The following is an 18,339-nucleotide window of genomic DNA, read 5'->3' on the forward strand; positions in this document are numbered from 1 at the left end:
TGCCCTGCTCCTGCTGGCCACACCATTCCTGATGCAGGCCAGGAGGCATTGGCCTTCTTGGCCACCTGGGCACACTGCTGCCTCATGTCCAGCCTGCCGGCCACCAGTGCCCCCAGGTCCCTTTTCCTGGCCACTGTCCAGCCACTCTGTCCCCAGCTCTGCAGGGGTTGTTGTGGCCAAAGTGCAGGACCCAGCACTTGGACTTGTTAAACCTCACATCAATGGATTCATCCCTTGGATCCAGCCTGTCCAAGTCCCTCTGCAGAGCCCTCAATCCTCCAGCAGATCCCCACCTGCACCCAGCTTGGTGTGGCTCTCAATATCCTCACCCAGATCATCAATAAAGACATCGACCAGGACTGGGCCCAACACAGATCCCTGGGGGACACATCTGGTGACCCGACACCGACTGCCCCATCTCCCAGCGCTCCTGGGCCTGGCCATCAGCCCTTCCCAGCCCAGCACAGAGTGAACCTGCCCAAGCCACGGACTGCCAGCTGCTCCAGGAGTTTGTCATGGGAGACAGCGTCCTGTTGAAGCGCAGGTAGAGCCCCCCAAAGCCCCTCCATCCCCCAGACCCACCGCAGGCGTCCTCGTCGGAGCCGTCGGCACAGTCGCGCTCTCCGTCGCACAGGTAGTCCTGGGGCACGCAGCGCCCGTCCCTGCAGGCGGCCTCGCCCCCCTGGCACCCCCCAGGCGCTGGTTTGGGGGGCCTTGGGGTGAAGGGGCGCAGGGGGGACGCTGGGGTGGTGCCCACGGGGACGGTGCTCAGCGGGCGTGTGGTGGCCGGGCGGGCGGTGCTGGGGGGCGGCCGTGGGGAGGGCTCTGGGGGCAGAGAAAAGGGGGCTAAGGGGGGGATTTAGGGGTGAAGAGGGAGGGGCTGGGTGGGGTTGGAGGGGAGGCTGCAAGGGAGCAAAATGGGGTGCAGAGGGGTTATATGGGGAAAAAAGGAGTGTGAGGAATGTTTATGGGGGCACAGGGATAAAATTGGGGTGCAGGGGATTAAAGTGAGGAATGGGGGTGCAGAGTAGTATAGAGAGGTATACAGGGAAAAAGGGGTGTGGGAAGGGTTCATGGGGTGCAGGGGGATTGGGGGGAAATGAGGAAACAGTAGAGTGTACGGGGGTAAATGAGAAAAAGGGAATGTTTATGGGGGTGTAGGGGTAAAATATGGGGCAGCAAAGTTAAAGGGGGGAGTGGGGGTGCAGGAGGAGACTATCGGAGTGTTATAGGCAGGAGAGGGGGTGCAGAGGGGGACTGTCAGGGCCATTGGGTGAGGAATGGGGGCAGGGGGGTTGGTGGGGACAGAGGAGGTTCCGGGGTGCCCCATTGCCTCACCACATCCCTCCTCGTCGGAGGCGTCGTGGCAGTCGGGCCGGCGGTCGCAGCGATACTCCAGGGCCACGCACTCCCCGCTCCCACAGGAGAACTCCCCCGCCGTGCAAGCGCGTGGCTGGGGGGTCACTGCGGCCAGGGAGGGGGCACACGGTCAGGGGGACCCCCAAAACATCCCCCTGCCCCACCCCGAATTCAGCCAGCAGAGTAACACAGGGCTGGGATGTGGTGCTCTGAGCCCTCCAGCCCCAAGCTGCTCCAGAGCACCCCAAAACCCCCTCAGGCTCCCCCCAGAGTCCCCCCCCCCGGGCTCACCGGCTCCCAGGCGACGGAACTGGAAGCCCTGGGGGGAGGTGAGGTAGGAGGCGATGGAGCCGCCGGCCAGCAGGTCCCGCAGGACCCCCCCGAGCTGCGCCTCGTCCCCGTTCCCCTCCGAGCCCACATCCAGCTCCACGAACACATCCCCGTCCAGCTGCCTGGGGGACAAGGGGTCAGCATCCCAAAAGAGCCACACTGCACCCCCAAACCGGCCCTGAGCCTCCAGACTGCCCACACTGCACCCCAAGAATTCCTCATCACCTCCAATCCACCCCATCGCCTCCAACTGCCTCAGTCACCCCAAAAACCCTCTGCACTCCCGAAAGCTCTTCACCGCACCCTGAAATGTCCTCACTGCAACCCAAAAGCCCCTCTTTGCACCCCAAAATATTCCCATCACTGCCAATCCACCCCAACACCCACAAAACCTCTCTGTCCTCCTAAAATCCCCTCACTGCACCCCAAAATCCCCTCATTGCACCCCAAAAGCATCTCATTGCTCCCCAAAAGCATCTCATCGCACCCCAAAATCCCCTCATTGCACCCCAAAATCTCCTCACTGCACCCCAAAATCCCCTCATTGCACCCCAAAAGCCCCTCATCGCACCCCAAAATCCCCTCATTGCATCCCAAAATCCCCTCATTGCACCCCAAAAGCCCCTCATTGCATCCCAAAACATCCCCTTCCCAATCTGCCCCATCACCTCCAAACGTCTCCATCATCCCCAAAACATCCCTGCACTCCCAAAAGCTCCTTGCTGCACCTCAAAACTCCCTTTGTTGCACCCCAAAATCTCCCCAGATGATGCCTTGCTCCCCCAGGCCCCCTTGCCCCACCGGTTTTCCCAATCTCCCAAACCCCCTAAGCCCCTCTGGACTCCCCCAAGCCCCCCAAAGCTCCCCAAGCCCCCCAAAGCTCCCCAAGCCCCCCAAAGCTCCCCAAGCCCCCTCACTCACTTGATGAAGACCACGCTGACCACCTGGTCCCCAGGCACTTTGTAATACTCTGACTCCAGCTGTTGGGGGGCAGGAAATGAGGGCTCAGGATGGTCCCTTGGGTGCCCCCCCAGCCCAGCACCCCCCGAGTGTCCCCCCAGCTCTCACCGTGTCCACCACAGCCTCGGAAATCTCCCGGAATTCCTCGGAGTCAGGGTCCTCCAGCCGGGAGCTGTAGTCGATGCTGCGGGTGAAGTTCACCAGAGCCCGGAAATAAACTGGGGGTGGGGGGGGTGCCAAAGTTGGGGCATGGGCTGCCAAAACTGGGGGGGTGGCACCTGCACACCCCCCCTGTGACCCTCACCCAGCTGTGACCCCCCCATCCAGATGTTCCTTCTACTCCCCAGCTGTGTTCCCCCCCCCCCCACCCCCCCCCCCCCAGCGATTGGGATCCCACCCAATAAAGCACAGGAGGAAGAAAAGTGGGGGTGCAGCAAAGGGGGGCCCCAAAAAGTGTCACTTACTGATCGGGGGGTCGTCCTCGGGCTCGGCCACCACCATGCCCGCGGGCGCGGGGCGGGGCCCGGGCGCTGCCCCCGGGGAGGAGGAGGAGGAAGAGGAAGAGGAGGAGAAGGATGAAGAGCAGACAGAGGTTGAGAGCGGTGCCAGCGGGGACCAGCCCGGGGCCAGGTGCCATCCACAGTGTCCCCTTACCGGTAGGTGCCAGCCCGCCGCTGGGAGGCGGGGCCTTGACACTCGGTGGCCAGGGAACGCCGCTGCCATCCTCCCCGCTGCCATCTGCCGTGGGCACAGCGTGAGGGTGGCACCCGCCCGCGGGGACCCCCACGGGTGTGGGCACCCACCCACAGTGACACCCACCCACACACGGTGGCACCCAGTGCCACATTTGCCACCAAATGCCACCAGATCTCAGTGCCATCCACAATGGGGACCATGTGTGGCACCAGGGGGGCAGCCACACCCCCATGGTGACACACACCCATGGTAGCCAAAAGCTGGTGACACCAGGTCCTAGTGCCATCTGCCCTGGGGACAACAGAGGAGCACCCAGGGTGGCATCCACCCGTGGTGACAGCCGCTCATGGTGACATTCACCCACGGGTGATGCTCACCCACTTGGTGCCACCCTGCCACCATCTGCCACCAAATCCTGGTGGCATCTGTGATGGGGGAAGCACAAGTGGCATTTGCTCGCAGTGACATCCACCCACCCAGTGCCACCTTATCACCAGATGCCACCAGTCCAAGTGGCATCAACCACAATGAGGACAGTGCAAGCAGCATCCAGGGTGGCACCAACATATCCAGTGCCACCTTAGTGCTGGATGCCATCAGGTCCATTTCCCATCTGCAATGGGGACAGGTGAGTGAGTGGCACCCCCGGTGGCACCAGCTGATGGTAACACCCCCCACCTGGTGACACCCATCACGTCACACCCACCCACGGTGACATTCAGCCAAAGTGACTCCCACTTCTGGCGGCACCGACCCACCCGGTGCCACCTTCCCACCAAGTCCCAGTGCCACCCGCAGTGGGGACTGTGTGAGTGGCACCCAGGGTGGCACCAGGGCCCACCCACCCCGGTGCCCCCTGCGGTCCCCTCACCTCCAGAGGCCACCAGGTCCTCGTCGTCTGACAGGTGCCGGTAGTAGCGCCGTCCCTGCGTGTCCCCGACGTGATCGGCCACCGTGTCCTCGGGGAAGGCGTCAGCCCAGCCGCGGGCACCGCCGGTGACCTGGGGGACGGGGCCACCGTGGGACGGGGCCACCACGGAACGGGGCCACCCGCGGGACACGTCACCCCGGGGGGATGGGGGTGGCCGTGCGTGGCTGTGCGGTGGCGTCACCGGGAAAAGGGAGCGGGATGAGCTCATCCCACACCCTCGGCATTCCTGCCCCGACCGGCACCGGCACCGGGACCGCCGGCCCGGGATCACGGGCACGGGATGTGTGCTAGGTAGCCCGGTGTGCACACGCGTGTGCAGCGACACGGGACATGCGTGCACACGCGTTTACACTGCTCCACGTGTGCGCGGACACGGGGACGGGCGTGTTCGGTGACACGGGGACACGCGCACGCTGCCGCACGCAGGAGCCGACACGGGGACGCGCGTGCACGGTGACACCCGGCCGCGCACACTCGTGTTTGCAGCCCCGCGCGTGTGACCGCCCGCACCGCGGCCGTCACCCGCAGGCACCGCCACACCCGCGCCCCGGCACGCGCGTGTGCCCCCGCCGGCTGCGCCCCGGTGCCCGGGCGTGTCCCGGTGCCCCAGCCGGGTGTGCCCCGGTGCCCGCGGGGCCGAGCACACGCGTGTGCCCCAGCCCGGGTGCCCCCGCCCCGGCCCCGGCAGGAATCCGTCGCAGCAGCACTTTGCTGTGCAAACAAGCGCCGGGGGATTAGGCGGGCGCTGGGGGGGACGGGACACGGGGGGAACACGGGGGGGACACGGGGGGGCACGCTGCCACACGGATGGGAGGACCTGACACCCCAAGGGGTCTGGCCGGGGAGGCCCCTCGTGGGTGTCAGCCCAGCCCCCGTGCAAGGGGAAACTGAGGCACGAGGCCGTGTGTGCCTGGGGCGGCTCTGCTGCTCCCCAGATGCGCACGGAGCGTGTGGGTGCTCACCCCACATCCCTACACGTGTCCCCCGCGCGTGGGGGCTCTGCCATTGTCCCCACGCGTGTGGCTGCTCGGTCCCCACACCGAGTGTGCGGGGGCTCTGCCACCGCGTCCCCCACGCGTGCACCGAGCCCGTGGGTGCCAGCCCCTGCTCCCCAGCCCCTGGCTGCCCTGGAATCGCCCCCCACTCGTGCACCGAGCCCGTGGGTGCCCAGCCCCGGCACCGCAGCCCCAGCCCGGCCGGAGGAAGGGCAGCTGCGTGTCGGGTGTCCGGCGGTGTCCGCGCAGGGTCGGGGACAATCCCCCTCTCCGGTTACCGGAAGCCTCTCCGCGCCGCGGCCCCGCACCCCCGGACGCCTGGGCCCCCCCGGACACCCGGGTCCCCCCCGCTGCCGCCGGGGCACCGCGCCCGGCCGGACGCCACGGCCCCGCCGCCGCTCACATTTTCCACTCCCCGGCCCAAATCCTGCCCCGCACCCTGGGGAAAAGTCGGGGGGAGGGGGGCGAGGAAGAGGAGGTTGTGGAAGCGCCACCCTGCCCATCTCCCGCTTCCAGAGCGCGCCCCAAACTGGGGGAACACCTCAAACCCCCTTATTCGGGTGTCCCCCGCCAGTTTGAACGCCCGCCCCCGCCAGTTTGGATGTTCCCTCGCTAAAATCTGGATGTGGCTCCTCAAATCTTGAAGTGGCCCCCAAATCTGGATGTGCCCCCCCCCGTTAATTCATCCGGGTGAGGAAGAGGAGGTGACGCAGCACAAGAATAATAACCGGGGGGGGGTTATTAATAGCAGTCCCCCCCGGCTTATTGTTCCCCCAAGGTCATGCTGAAAGGTGCTTCCCCCATGACAAAACCCTCCTCCCCCCACCCGGGGGTCCCCAAGGACTGAGCCACCCCCAGCTGGGGGCGATGGGGGTCACCCCAGGATTTGGGGGGGCTGCCAGCACAGCTGGTGGGATGCTGGTCCCGAGGGGGGGTTGGGGGGGGGGGCTGAGGCAGCTGCTCTCCCCCCCCCTCAGCCGCCCCCGGGATTTGGGGGTGAAACAGCTGCGGGGTCAAAGCCACAGCCGGGCAGGCAGGGGGGCCCCAAATATGTGCCTGCCCTCCCCATCCCCCCTGCATTCCTCCCTGCTGGCATTGCCTAATTTATCCCGAGAGGACTCGGGCTGGGGGGGGCGGGCCCGGCGGGTTTGGGGTAAATGGGTTTTGGAAGGGAGACTTTGATTTTGGGGGCGGGGGGGATTTTCTGGGGGGAGAATGGGGGGGTGATGGGTTTTTGGGCAAGGAGATGGGTTTTGGAGAGTGGAGATGAGTTGTGGGGGGTTGGTAGGTTTTGGGGGGGAAATGGATTTTTGGATGAAGGGATATGGGGTTTTTTTTGGGGGGGAAGATGGATATGGGGGTGGAGATGGTTTTTTTTGGGGGGTGGGATAGACAGATTTTCAGGGGGGGAATTTTTTGGGGGAGTAGGTTCTTTTGTGGGATAACAGGACTTTCTGGGGGGAGTGTCGGGTTTTCATGGCAAGGGGGAAACCCAGGAGTCCTGGCAAGGACCCAGCGTCTGAGCTGACCTTCCTCCCCGCCTTCCTCCTCCTCCTCGCCCCAGCCGGGCCATCTTTGGCGATGGGAACGAGCCGAAGGCAAGAGGCCATGTGCGCTGCGGGCCCGGAGGGTCCCCAAATGCCCCCGAGCACTCCCGGGCGGCCCCAAATGCCCCCAGGTAGCCCCAAATGCCCCCAGGTGTCCCCAAATGCCCCCACGTGCCCCCAGGGGTGACAGGAGCCTCCCCAGCAGCGCGGGGCCCCCCAAAGCGGCCGTGGCCGTGCCCCGTTCCGTGCGTGCCCCGGGCACACGAGTGTGCAGGAGCGCGGGAGGTGTGCGTGGGGTGTCCCCCCCTTCCCCAGCCCTTCCCCCCGGGCAGGGTGATCTTATCGCACATTCCTGCTTCGCCCTCCCCTTCCCCCCCACCAAATTAACTCTTCGCAGCCCTTGGATGGAGGTGGCACCCCCGTCCCCACCCCACGCCAAACCCCTCCGTGGGCCGCGTGGGACCCCCCCCCTTCCCCCCACGTGTTTGTGGGGGGATGTAGGGCCCAGCATCCCGGCCAGGGGGGTTATTGGGCCGCTCGGCCCCCGAATCCCCCCCCGTGCCTCAGCAGAATGGGGGGTGGGGGATTGTAAAGTGGGGATCCCCCCCTTTGTCCCCACCAGCCCCCCCGGCCGTGGGTGGGAGCCCCACGGACAGCGGGGGGGCCGCGCTGCCAGCACGGCCCCGAGCACAAGGCCCCCTCTGTTCTCCACCCCGGGCACCCGCCCAGCCCCAAACCACCCCCCTGCCCCCCCAGCTCGCCATCACCCCCGCACCCCACCGGGGGATCCCCCCGGAAATCGGGAGTGCGCGGCCCCACGGCGAGAAGCCCCCCCGGGGGGGGCCCAGAGGTGTCACCCCCTGCCCCGCTGCCCCCAGCAGGGTGGGGACCCCCCCAGGGGCACCCCCAGACGCAGCGCCCCCCCCCGGGGGGGTATTTTGGGACGGTTATTTTTAGGGTGACCGGCGCCACCATCACCCTTTAAATTTAGCTGGGGGGGGATGGGGTGGGGGTGCGGCCGGGGGGGAGGGGGCACCCCAAAAGCAGGATCTAGGTGCCCCTATAAGCGACCCCCACCCACAGCAGGGTGTGGGGACGGGGGGGGGGGCTGGACCACCTCGGGTGGATTTATGGGGTGATGGAAACCATCCCCACTCCGGGCTCACGGGGGACCCCAATTCCCTGAAGGAACAGGGTGGGGTGATGGGGACCCCCCCCGACTGGGGCCCTCACACGGGGGTCATGGGGACCCCAGTTCCACAGGGGTATGGGGGGGGTGACCCCACGTACCCCCAGTCCCTGGGGGACCTCAAGGCCCATAGAGGACAGGCAGGGGCACCCCACATCCCCCCCTTCCCAGATGGGGCAGGGCATGGGGAGAGCGACCCCCCCCCTCTCCTTTGGGGGGACACTGCAATTCCCAGATGGGACAGGGTGGCCCCTGGGGTCTCCACGTGACTCTGGTACAGGGGGGACCCCCAGTCCCTTCGGGAGGGGGGCAGGGTGCCAGGGATCCCCTGGTACAGGGGGGACACGCCAGTCCCTTAAGGAACAGGGACCCCCACATCTCCTTGGTGTCCTGGGGGACCCCAATTCCGTGATAGCAAGGATCCTCAAATCCTTCAAGGGACACAAACTCCGTGGGGTACCCCAACTCCTAGAAGGATCCCCAGCTCCACGGAGGGGGTCCCAACTCCTCTAGGGGACCCCAACTCCTTCAGGGGACCCCAGACCCCCAGTACCCAAATTCTTCAGGGGATCCCAAAATCGTGTGGGGACCCCAATTCCTTTAAGGGCCCCAAGTACCTCAAGGGACCCCAAAACCACAGAGGGCTCACAACTGCTCCATGGAATTCCCGCTCCGGGGACCCCAACTCCTGTAGGGGACCCCAACTCCTACAAGGAATTCCAGCTCCCGGGAACCCGACTCCTTTGGGGATCCCAGCTCCGCGGGGGGAGACTCCAACTCCTGTAAGGGACCCCAGCTCCTTTCAGAGCCCCCAAATCCGCGGGTAGAGACCCCAGCTCCCTTCAGATACCCCAAATCCTTTAGAGCTCCCCAACTCCTTGGCGGGACCCCAACTCCGGGGCCCCCAACTCCTTTCCGGGACCTCCCAACTCGGCGAGGGGATCCCCCAGCCCCCGGCGCGCCCCGGCCCCCGGCCCCACTCACCCCCAGGAGGGTCCCCAGCAGCAGGAGGGTCCCCAGCGCCGCCGGGCCCCGCCGCCCCATCGCCGCCGCGGCCCCGCCGAGATCGCTCCGCTCGCTCCGCTCCGCTCCGGCCGCGCCGCCGCCCCGGGGCCGCCCCGCCCCCCCCCCGCCCCCCCCGGCCCGCGGGGCGGGGCCGCGCAGCGCGCGCCCGCGGGGGACACGGTGGGGAGGCAACGGGGACACGGCGGGACACGGCTGGGAAATGGCACTGGGACACGGGGACACTCCTGGGAACTGGCACGGGGACACGGGGACACCACTGGGAACTGGCACGGGGACACGGGGACACCCCTGGGAACTTGTACAGGGACAGGGGGACACCCTTGGAAACTGGCACGGGGACTGGGGACACCCCTGGGAACTTGTACAGGGACACGGGGACACCCCTGGGAACTTGTACAGGGACACGGGGACACCCCTGGGAACTTGTACAGGGACAGGGGGACACCCTTGGAAACTGGCACGGGGACTGGGGACACCCCTGGGAACTTGTACAGGGACAGGGGGACACCCCTGGGAACTTGTACAGGGACATGGGGACACCCCCGGGAACTGGCACGGGGACACGGGGACGCCCTTGGGAACTTCTACAGGGACAGGGGGACACCCCTGGGAACTGGCACTGGGACACGGGGACACGGGGCAGCGTCAGCGGGGACACGCAGGGGCGTAGGGACACTGTGGGACACCCCTGGGAACTTGTACAGGGACACGGGGACACCCCTGGGAACTTGTACAGGGACACGGGGACACCCCTGGGACACCCCTGGGAACTTGTACAGGGACACGGGGACACCCCTGGGACACCCCTGGGAACTTGTACAGGGACACGAGGGGACACGGGGAGACACCCCCGGGAACATTTTCAGGGACCCGGGAGGCGCGGGGACACCGTGGGACAGCTCTGGGGTCTCGCACTGGGACACAGGGGACACCCCTGGGAACGTTTGAGAGGGGGGACGTGGGGAGAAACTCTGAGAATTTGAGTTGGGGTGCGTGGGGACAAGGGGTGACACCGCTGGGAACTCTTGCAGGGACACCAGGGGGACACGTGGGGACAGCCGGGGGTGCCGGGACACCTTGGGACACCCCTGGGAACGTCAACTCTGAGAACTTAAACTTGGACACGGGTGTGTGGGGACACGGGGGGACAGCCCTGGGGACTTCCAGGAGGGCATGAGGGTGCGTGGGGACATGGGGGTACACGGGTGGTCACCTCTGGAAACATCTGCTGGGACACGTGGGTGCCTGGGGACACCGTGGGACACTCCTGGGAACTTGTGGGACGTGGAGGCGCATGGGGACACCATGGGGCAGCTGTGGGAATTGGCACAGGGACACGGGGACACCGTGGGACACTCCTGGGAGCTTTATGGGAACACAAGTGTGGGGGGAGAACGGGGATGCGCCTCTGGGAACTTTCATGGGGACGAGGGGTGCGTGGGGACACCACTGGGGACTTTCACAGCGACACGGGGTGCAGGACATCGTGGAGCACCTGTAGGGACACACAGGGGTGTGTGGGGACACGGGGGCCACCTCTGGGCAGCCGCAGGGTGACACGGCGGTGCGTGGGGACACTGTGGAGCACCTGCAGGAACTGTTATGGGGACGTGGGGGTCACCCCCGGGAACTTTCACAGGGACGTGGGAGTGCGTGGGGACACCTTGGGAACTTTAACAGGGACACGGGCGTCACCTCTGGGAACTCCTACAGGGTCATGGGAGCACCTGGGGACACTGCAGGGGCAGGGAGAACTCCTGGGGGAACTTCCACGAGGGTTCTGGGCTGCGTGGGGACACCACGGGCGCGTGAGGGAGTTTGGGAGCAATGGGGGACAGGGGGGGCTCTGGGGACACCGGGGAGGGTGGGGGCTGTGGGGACACCAGGGAATTATAGGAACTGTGAGGGGGCACGGGGGGGCTGTGGGGATGCCAGGGGTGTGGGGAGGGCACTATGGGGGCACAGGGGGGCTATAGGGGCTGTGGGGGTGCCAGGGGTGTGGGGAGGGCACTATGGGGGCACAGGGGGGCTATAGGGGCTGTGGGGGATGCCAGGGGTGTGGGGAGGGCACTATGGGGGCACAGGGGGGCTATAGGGACTGTGGGGGTACCAGGGGTGTGGGGCTATGGGGGCACTGAGGTTTATAGGGTCTATGGGGGGCACCAAGGACATCAAGTGACATGGGGGGGCTATAGGGGTGCAGGGAGGCTGTGGGAGTCATTGGGGCACAGGACAGTATAGGGGGAATATGGGGAGCACAAGAAGCATGGCAGATATTGGGGGGCACAGGGGTTTAAAGGGTCTGGGGGGTGATTGTGGGGGCTGTGGGCTCTGGGAGGGGGGTGTATGTGGGGGTCAGGGGGCCAGGGACTATGGGCTGTGGGAGGGGGTGTATATGGGGGCCACAGGGGCTCTATGGGTGACATGGGGGACACGAGGCTGGCTGGAAGGGGCTTTGGGGGCAGTAGAGGTGATTGGGGGGCTGTGGGGGCACAGGGGTAATTGGAAGTGCTGTGGGGTCTGGGTGGAGGGATATATGGGGCCATATAGTCCATGGGGGCTATAGGGGCAGTGGGGGCCATATGGGGACTATGGAGGGCCCCTGGGGTGGTTGTGGGGGCTCTGGGGGTCCAGGAGGGGAGGGTGTATGGGGCACCGAGGCCATGAAGGCTGTAGGAGCCATATGGGCACACCAAAGGCACAGGGAATAGGGGGGACAGGGGTGGTTGTAGGGCCCAGGGGGTGGGGAGGGCTGGAGGGGCCTGAGGGGGCCACCAGGGGCACAGGGAATGTGGGGACCAGGGGGGCACGGGGTGGTTGTGGTGACTGTGAGGGGGCAGGGGGGTCATGGGGACTCTGGGAGGCACTGAGGGGACTGTGGGGCACACAGAGAGGTATGGGGACTTTGGGGGGCACGGGGGTGGGCTACTTGGGCTAAGGGGGGCACTGGGGGAGCAGTTTGTGGGACTGGGGGGGGCACTGGGGGACCAGAGGGCCTGGGGTGGACATGGGGCACTCTGGGGGTACACAGGGGGTACGGGGGCAGTGGCAGCAGCAGGGACAGGGGGTTTGGGATCTGTAGGGTCCCCACTGGCCGGGTGCCAGTGCCACGTCCCCCCAAGGCCAAGGTTAATGTTTAACCCTGCCCCAAGACCCAGCTGGGCACCGGGTGCCCATTCCCAGGGATGCCCTTGGGGGCTCCCGGTGCCGGCAGGGATTTAAGGCCGGCGGCTGCCCGGGACAGCCACACTTGAGCCATGGCTGCCATGCTGAGCCTTATCCTGCTGCTGGTGGCCGGCGGTGAGGTGTCCCCTGACCCCCTCCGTGTCCCCAGGCTCGGGTGCGTGCCCGGTGGGTGACGGTGCCGTGTCCCGCAGGTGTTCGCGCCGCGGTGCTGCCGGTGCCCCGCGTGGTCAATGGGCAAGATGCGGAGCCCTACAGCTGGCCCTGGCAGGTGAGGGGACAGGGGGACAGGGGGACAGGGGGACCCGTGTGTGGGGGGACGGTGGCACCCAGCGGTGTCTCCCCCCCAGATCTCGCTGCAGTACGAGCGGGACGGCACCTTCCGCCACACCTGCGGGGGCACCTTGATCGCGGCCAACTGGGTGATGACGGCCGCGCACTGCATCTCGTGAGGGCACCGGGACCGGGGCACCGGCACGGGGCTGCGGGATGGGGCTGCGGGATGGGAGCTGCGGGATGGGAGCTGCGGGATGGGGCTGCGGGATGGGAGCTGCGGGATGGGAGCTGCGGGATGGGAGCTACGGGATGGGGCTGCGGGATGGGAGCTGCGGGATGGGGCTGCGGGATGGGGCTGCGGGATGGGGCTGCGGGATTGGAGCTGCGGGATGGGGCTGCGGGATGGGGCTGCCGGATGGGGCAGCGGGGTGGGGGCTCCGGGATGGGGACACCGGGGTGGGGGCACCGGGGTGGGGGCACCGGAGTGGGGGCTCCGGGATGAGACGGTGAAATGGGGCTGCAGGGATGGGGATGCGGGGATGGGGATGCGGAGATGGGGCTGGGGGGATGGGGATGAGAGATCGGGCACCGGGATGGGAGCACCGGGATGGGGGCACCGGGGTGGGGGTTGCGGAATGAGACTGTGAGATGGGGATGCGGGATGGGGATGCGGGAAGGGGCTGCGGTGCAGGGAAGAGTGCAGAGAGCTGCATGGAAGAGACGCGGGGTGCAGAGTTGGATGTTGGGGTGCAGAAGTGGGTGTTGGATACGGGGGTGGGTGTGGGGTGCTGGGATGATGCAGGAAGGGGCAGAAGGGCACCAGAGTGCAGGGAGGGGTGTAGGGAGGGGAGCAGGGTGCAGGGGTCAGTGCAGGGAAGGGTGCAGGTTGGAGAGGTGGGGGTAGTGGGAGTCTGGGGTGAGGGGAGTGCAGAAGGGCTGCAGGAGGAGTGCAGGCACAGGGATGGGGGCGGCAGGGGATGTGGGGTGCAGGGATGGGTGCATGGAGAGGGTTCATGGGGGTACAGGGGGGTCCTGGGTACGGGAGGAGTGCAGTGAGTGCAGGGAGGGGGACCTGAGTGCAAGACGGGGTTCTGGGGGCAGGGAGGGCATTCCCGGTGCGGGGAGGGGTTGCCACATGCATGGAGTGCCTGGATGGGGTGAGAAATGCAAAGTGGGTGCAGGAAGGGGGCTCAGAGGGCAGGGGGGTGAGTTTGGGCGCAGCTTGGTGCACGGGGAGGTGCAGGGCGGGGATGTAGGTGCAGGAAGAGGTTCAGGGTGCAGAGAGGTGAGTTTAGGTGCAGATTTGGTGCATGGAGCGGTGCAGGGAGGGGATTTAGGGAGCAGGGCAGAGCGTCTGGGTGCGTGAAAGGGTCTCGGGTGCAGGAGGGATGCCGAGGGAGGGCTGCCCGCCCTGACCCCCCCCTTTCTTGGCAGCAAATCCCGCACGTACCAGGTGGTGCTGGGCGAGTACGACATGAGCGCCTCGGAGGGCTCCGAGCAGCGCATCCCCGTGAACTCCGAGGACATCTTCGTGCACCCCAAGTGGCTCAGCTTCTGCGCGGCCTGCGGGTGAGCGGGGGTCCCTGGGGGGGCTGGGGACGCCGCGCCCCCCCGGCCGCCCCTCTGACCCGTGTCCCCGCGCAGCAATGACATCGCCCTGATGAAGCTGCAGCGCCCGGCCGTGCTCTCGGCGGAGGTGCAGGTGGGGCGGCTGCCGCCCGCCGGCTCCGTGCTGCCCAACGGGTACCCCTGCGTGCTCAGCGGCTGGGGACTGCTCACCAGTGCGTCCGGACAGAGGGACAGACACCCGGGAGGGCGGGGGAAGGGGGAGGGGGGCAGAGGGATAGATGGGGAAATGGATGGGAAGATGGAGGGAGGGATGGGGGATGGACAAATGGGGAGATGTATGGGGAATGGCTGGGGAGATGGAGGAAAGGGATGAGGGATGGATGAGAATTGGTTGGACATAGGGGGTGAATAGAGGGATTGATCGATGGGGGGATGGATGGGATGGGGAGATGGAGGGAGGGATGGTTGGGGCTGAAGGGATGGCAGGATGGGGAGGTAAGGGAGGGTTGGGTGGAGGGATAGAGAAGAGATGGGGAAATGAATGGGGATGTGCAGAGAGGGATGGATGGATGGATGGATGGATGGATGGATGGATGGATGGACGGACGGAGGGATGATGGATGATGGATGGATGATGAATGGACTGATGGATGGATGGATGGATGGATGATGGATGGATGATGAATGGACTGATGGATGGATGGATGGATGGATGGATGGACGGATGGATGGACGGATGGATGGATGATGGATGGATGGATGGATGGGTGGATGGATGATGGATGGATGGATGGATGGATGGATGGATGGATGGATGGATGATGGATGGATGGATGGATGGATGATGGATGGATGGATGGATGGATGGATGGATGGATGGATGGATGATGGATGATGGATGGATGGATGGATGGATGGATGATGGATGGATGATGGATGGATGGAGGGCCGTGGGCCCACCCTGGGTGCTCTGATCCCACAGCTGGGGGGTCGCTGCCGGACCGTCTGCAGCAGGCAGAGCTGCCCGTGGTGGACTATGAGCACTGCACCCAGTCCGACTGGTGGGGGGCTCTGGCCATCCGCAAAACCATGATCTGTGCCGGCGGCGCCGAGAAGTCCGGATGCAACGTGGGTACCGCTCCGTGGGGAGGGGGCACATCCCGGGCCCCCTGTGGTGCTGACCCTGCCTCATCCCACACCTCAGGGCGACTCTGGGGGACCCCTGAACTGCCAGGCTGAGGATGGCACCTGGGAGGTGCACGGCATCGCCAGCTTCGTGTCGGCCCTGGGCTGCAATGCTGCCAAGAAACCCACGGTGTTCACCCGCGTGTCCGCCTTCGAGGACTGGATTGCAGAGGTGGGCGCAGGGAAGGGGATCCTGGGCTGTCAGAGTGCAAGGGCACCAGAGAATTGGGATATCATGGTGTCAGGATGCCAGGGAACTTGGATACCATGGTGCTGGGGAATTGGGATGCCAGTACCAGGGTGCTGGGTTCTGGGGTGCCAGGGAATTGGGGTGCCAGGGCAATGGGGTACCAGGGCTTTGGGATGCTCGGGTACCAGGGCACCAGGGGGAAAAGGGGCCAGGTTGCTGGGCTGCCATGGTGCCAGGGTATTGGTGTACCAGAGTGTTGGGGTGCTCTGATGCTGGGGTACCAAAGGATGGGACTGTCAGGGTGCCATGGTGCTGGGGTACCAGGTGTCAGTGCCACAGTGCCAGGGTAAGAGTGCTCTGGGGTGTGGGGATGCTGGAGTGCCAGGGTACCTGGGCTGCTGGGTGCCAGGGCAGTGGGGTGCCACAGTGCCAGGGCACAGATGTGCCATGGCACAAGGGTGCTTGGGTGTTATGGAGCTGAGGAAAAAGGGCTCTGAACTGCTGGGATGCCAGGGTACCATGGCACCAGGTCTCTGGGGTGCCAGGTTGCTGGGCTGCCAGGACAAAGGTTTGCCAGGGCTCTGGGGTGATGGGGTACCAGGGCTCTGGGTTCTGGCATGCCAGGGAATTGGGATGTCAGGGCAATGGGGTACCAGTTCTGGGGTGCCATGGTGCTGGGGTGTGAGGTGCTGGGCACTGGTGTGCCAGGCTCCTGGGGTGTTGGGATGTCATAGTGCTGAGGTGATGGGGTGCCAGGATGCCAGGGTTTTGGGTTATTAGACTGTTGGGGTGTCAGAGTGTTGGGGTGCTGTCCTCCAGTCTTAGAAGCTTCTCCCTTCCAGACCATAAGAAACAACTGAGCATGGCAGCGTCCTTGTCATCGACCCCCCCCAGCCTGGCATCAGGCAAATAAACCACCAACTGCTGGCACCAGTGTGTCCTTGTGGTCCTTGGGCTGGGGAGGGGTCTGGGGGCAGCAGGGGCTGCATCATTACCAGCAGATGGTACTGGGAGCACCCCGATGTGCCCAATGTCATAGGGGTGGACACCCAGAGACACTCTGGTGCCACAGGGATTCACCCAGAGATACTCAGACACAACGGGGATAGACACTGGGAGGTGCCCAGACACCCCACAGGTGCCCAGATGCCGTGGAGATGGCACCCTCAGACACCCAAATCCCACAAGGAACGAGTACCCGGGTGCCACAGGGATGGGTAGCCTCAGACACTCTGGTGACACAGCGCCAAGCACCCCAAAGTGCCCAGTGCCACGGGCACCTGCTGCCAAAGGCACCCCAAGACACACTGGCACGGTGGCTCTGGGTGCCCTGAGGACACCGGGACAGCCCCAGTGCCACGGTGATGGGCACCCAGTGACATCCTGTCCCCCCACGGGGCTGGGCCCCCCGAGGCTGTGGGACAGCCCCCTCGGGGTGCCCCAGGGCCGGACGCCCATGACCGTGGCCCTCCTGGCCTGGCCGTCGCCTCGCAACCGCCGGCACCAGCGCGTGACCAGCGAACAAAGAGCCCTTTCAGCGGCGCCCCCGCTGTCACCAGCACCCTGGGACCCCCCAACGGGGCACCCCGGGGCCCTCCCCCCACCCTGGCACCCCACAACCGTGGGCTCTGCAGCACCCCCCGATTCCCGCTGGGATCTGGGTGGAAAATTCCAGCACCAGGGCTGTATAAGTTTTATGGGCTCCTTGTCACCGTGTCCTCGGGGACCTTTGCTCTCCCGGTGGTGGCCCCGGCGTCGCCCGCCCCGGCAGCCCCTCGCTATCGCCGGCCCTTTGCTCCACTCCAGGGGAGGGGGAGGCCCAGCTCCCCCAGCTCGTGACACCCTTGCACAAGTTGGGGCCACCTGGCACCGGCCCAGGGTGGCAGAAAAGGGGACCCAGCCCAGGGGGTGAGGGTGGGGGGCACCAGCCGTACCCCCCGTGCCACAGGTGTGAATCGTTGGTGGGATGGCGCAGGGTGGTGACACCTTTCAGGTGCAATCACCCTGTGGTGGCAGTGGGTGCAGGGACAGGTGTGGCAGTGCCAGGGGGCTGCTGTGGGGCTGTGGGAATGGTGTGGGTGTCATGGGACTGGTGTGAATGCTGTGAGGCTGCCATGGGTGCTACAAGCATGGCACAAAACAGGTGGTGCACACCTGGCATGGGTGCTGTGAGTGTGGGATGGGTGCTGTGGGCATGGGCTGGGTGCTGTGGGCATGGGGTGGGTGCTGTGAGTGTGGGATGGGTGCTGTGGGCATGGGGTGGGTGCTGTGAGTGTGGGATGGGTGCTGTGGGCATGGGCTGGGTGCTGTGAGTGTGGGATGGGTGCTGTGAGTGTAGGGTGGGTGCTGTGAGCTTGCCATGGGTGCTGTGAGTGTGGGATTGGTGCTGTGAGTGTGGGATGGGTGCTGTGAGCCTGGCATGGGTGCTGTGAGTGTGGGGTGGGTGCTGTGAGTGTGGGGTGGGTGCTGTGAGTGTGGGATGGGTGCTGTGAGCGTGGGATGGGTGCTGTGGGCATGGGGTGGGTGCTGTGAGCCTGGCATATGTGCTGTGAGTGTGGGAAGGGTGCTGTGAGCTTGCCATGGGTGCTGTGAGTGTGGGGTGGGTGCTGTGAGCCTGGCATGGGTGCTGTGAGTGTGGGATGGGTGCTGTGAGTGTGGGATGGGTGCTGTGAGCCTGGCATAGGTGCTGTGAGTGTGGGATGGGTGCTGTGAGTGTGGGGTGGGTGCTGTGAGCCTGCCAGGGGTGCTGTGAGCAGGATATGGGTGCTGTGAGCCTGGCACAGATGGTGCAATCCTGGGATGGGCTCTGAGAGCCTGGCATGTGCTCCATGAGTGAGGGATGGGTGCTGGAGTGTGGGATGGGTGCTGGGGGTGTGAGATGGGTGCCATGAGCTGGGTGTGGG

The 18,339-nt window shown here is 65.8% G+C and overlaps 2 protein-coding genes across 4 annotated transcripts in view; one reads left to right on the forward strand and one right to left on the reverse strand.

Moving 5' to 3' along the window:
• Positions 1–9,091, reverse strand: part of HSPG2 (heparan sulfate proteoglycan 2) — a 41,204-nt gene extending 32,113 nt beyond the window's left edge. For 2 of the 3 annotated variants that reach the window (XM_084220425.1, XM_084220424.1), the window contains exons 1-9: positions 8,992–9,091; positions 4,217–4,346; positions 3,304–3,387; positions 3,114–3,179; positions 2,758–2,867; positions 2,611–2,669; positions 1,651–1,811; positions 1,339–1,464; positions 583–825 (exon numbers count right to left, since the gene is read on the reverse strand). In XM_084220425.1, coding sequence (XP_084076551.1) covers positions 583–825; positions 1,339–1,464; positions 1,651–1,811; positions 2,611–2,669; positions 2,758–2,867; positions 3,114–3,179; positions 3,304–3,387; positions 4,217–4,346; positions 8,992–9,051 — 1,039 coding nt within the window. In that variant the 5' untranslated portion in view covers positions 9,052–9,091. The remainder of the gene's footprint in view (positions 1–582; positions 826–1,338; positions 1,465–1,650; positions 1,812–2,610; positions 2,670–2,757; positions 2,868–3,113; positions 3,180–3,303; positions 3,388–4,216; positions 4,347–8,991) is intronic. The other variant, XM_084220426.1, reaches the window with a different exon arrangement.
• Positions 9,092–9,232: 141 nt separating this feature from the next.
• CELA3B (chymotrypsin like elastase 3B) lies at positions 9,233–16,365 on the forward strand (the record flags this gene model as incomplete). The annotated part of the gene is made up of 9 exons (XM_084220391.1): positions 9,233–9,299; positions 10,065–10,160; positions 12,411–12,487; positions 12,567–12,664; positions 13,927–14,061; positions 14,137–14,273; positions 15,044–15,189; positions 15,266–15,418; positions 16,279–16,365. The coding sequence occupies 9 exons, from the start codon at positions 9,233–9,235 to the stop codon at positions 16,294–16,296; spliced, it is 927 nt and encodes a 308-aa protein (XP_084076517.1). The 3' UTR covers positions 16,297–16,365.
• Between the last annotated feature and the right edge of the window lie 1,974 nt (positions 16,366–18,339).

Source organism: Fringilla coelebs (assembly GCF_963513975.1).
Source record: "Fringilla coelebs genome assembly, chromosome: 22".
Lineage (NCBI taxonomy): Eukaryota > Metazoa > Chordata > Aves > Passeriformes > Fringillidae > Fringilla > Fringilla coelebs.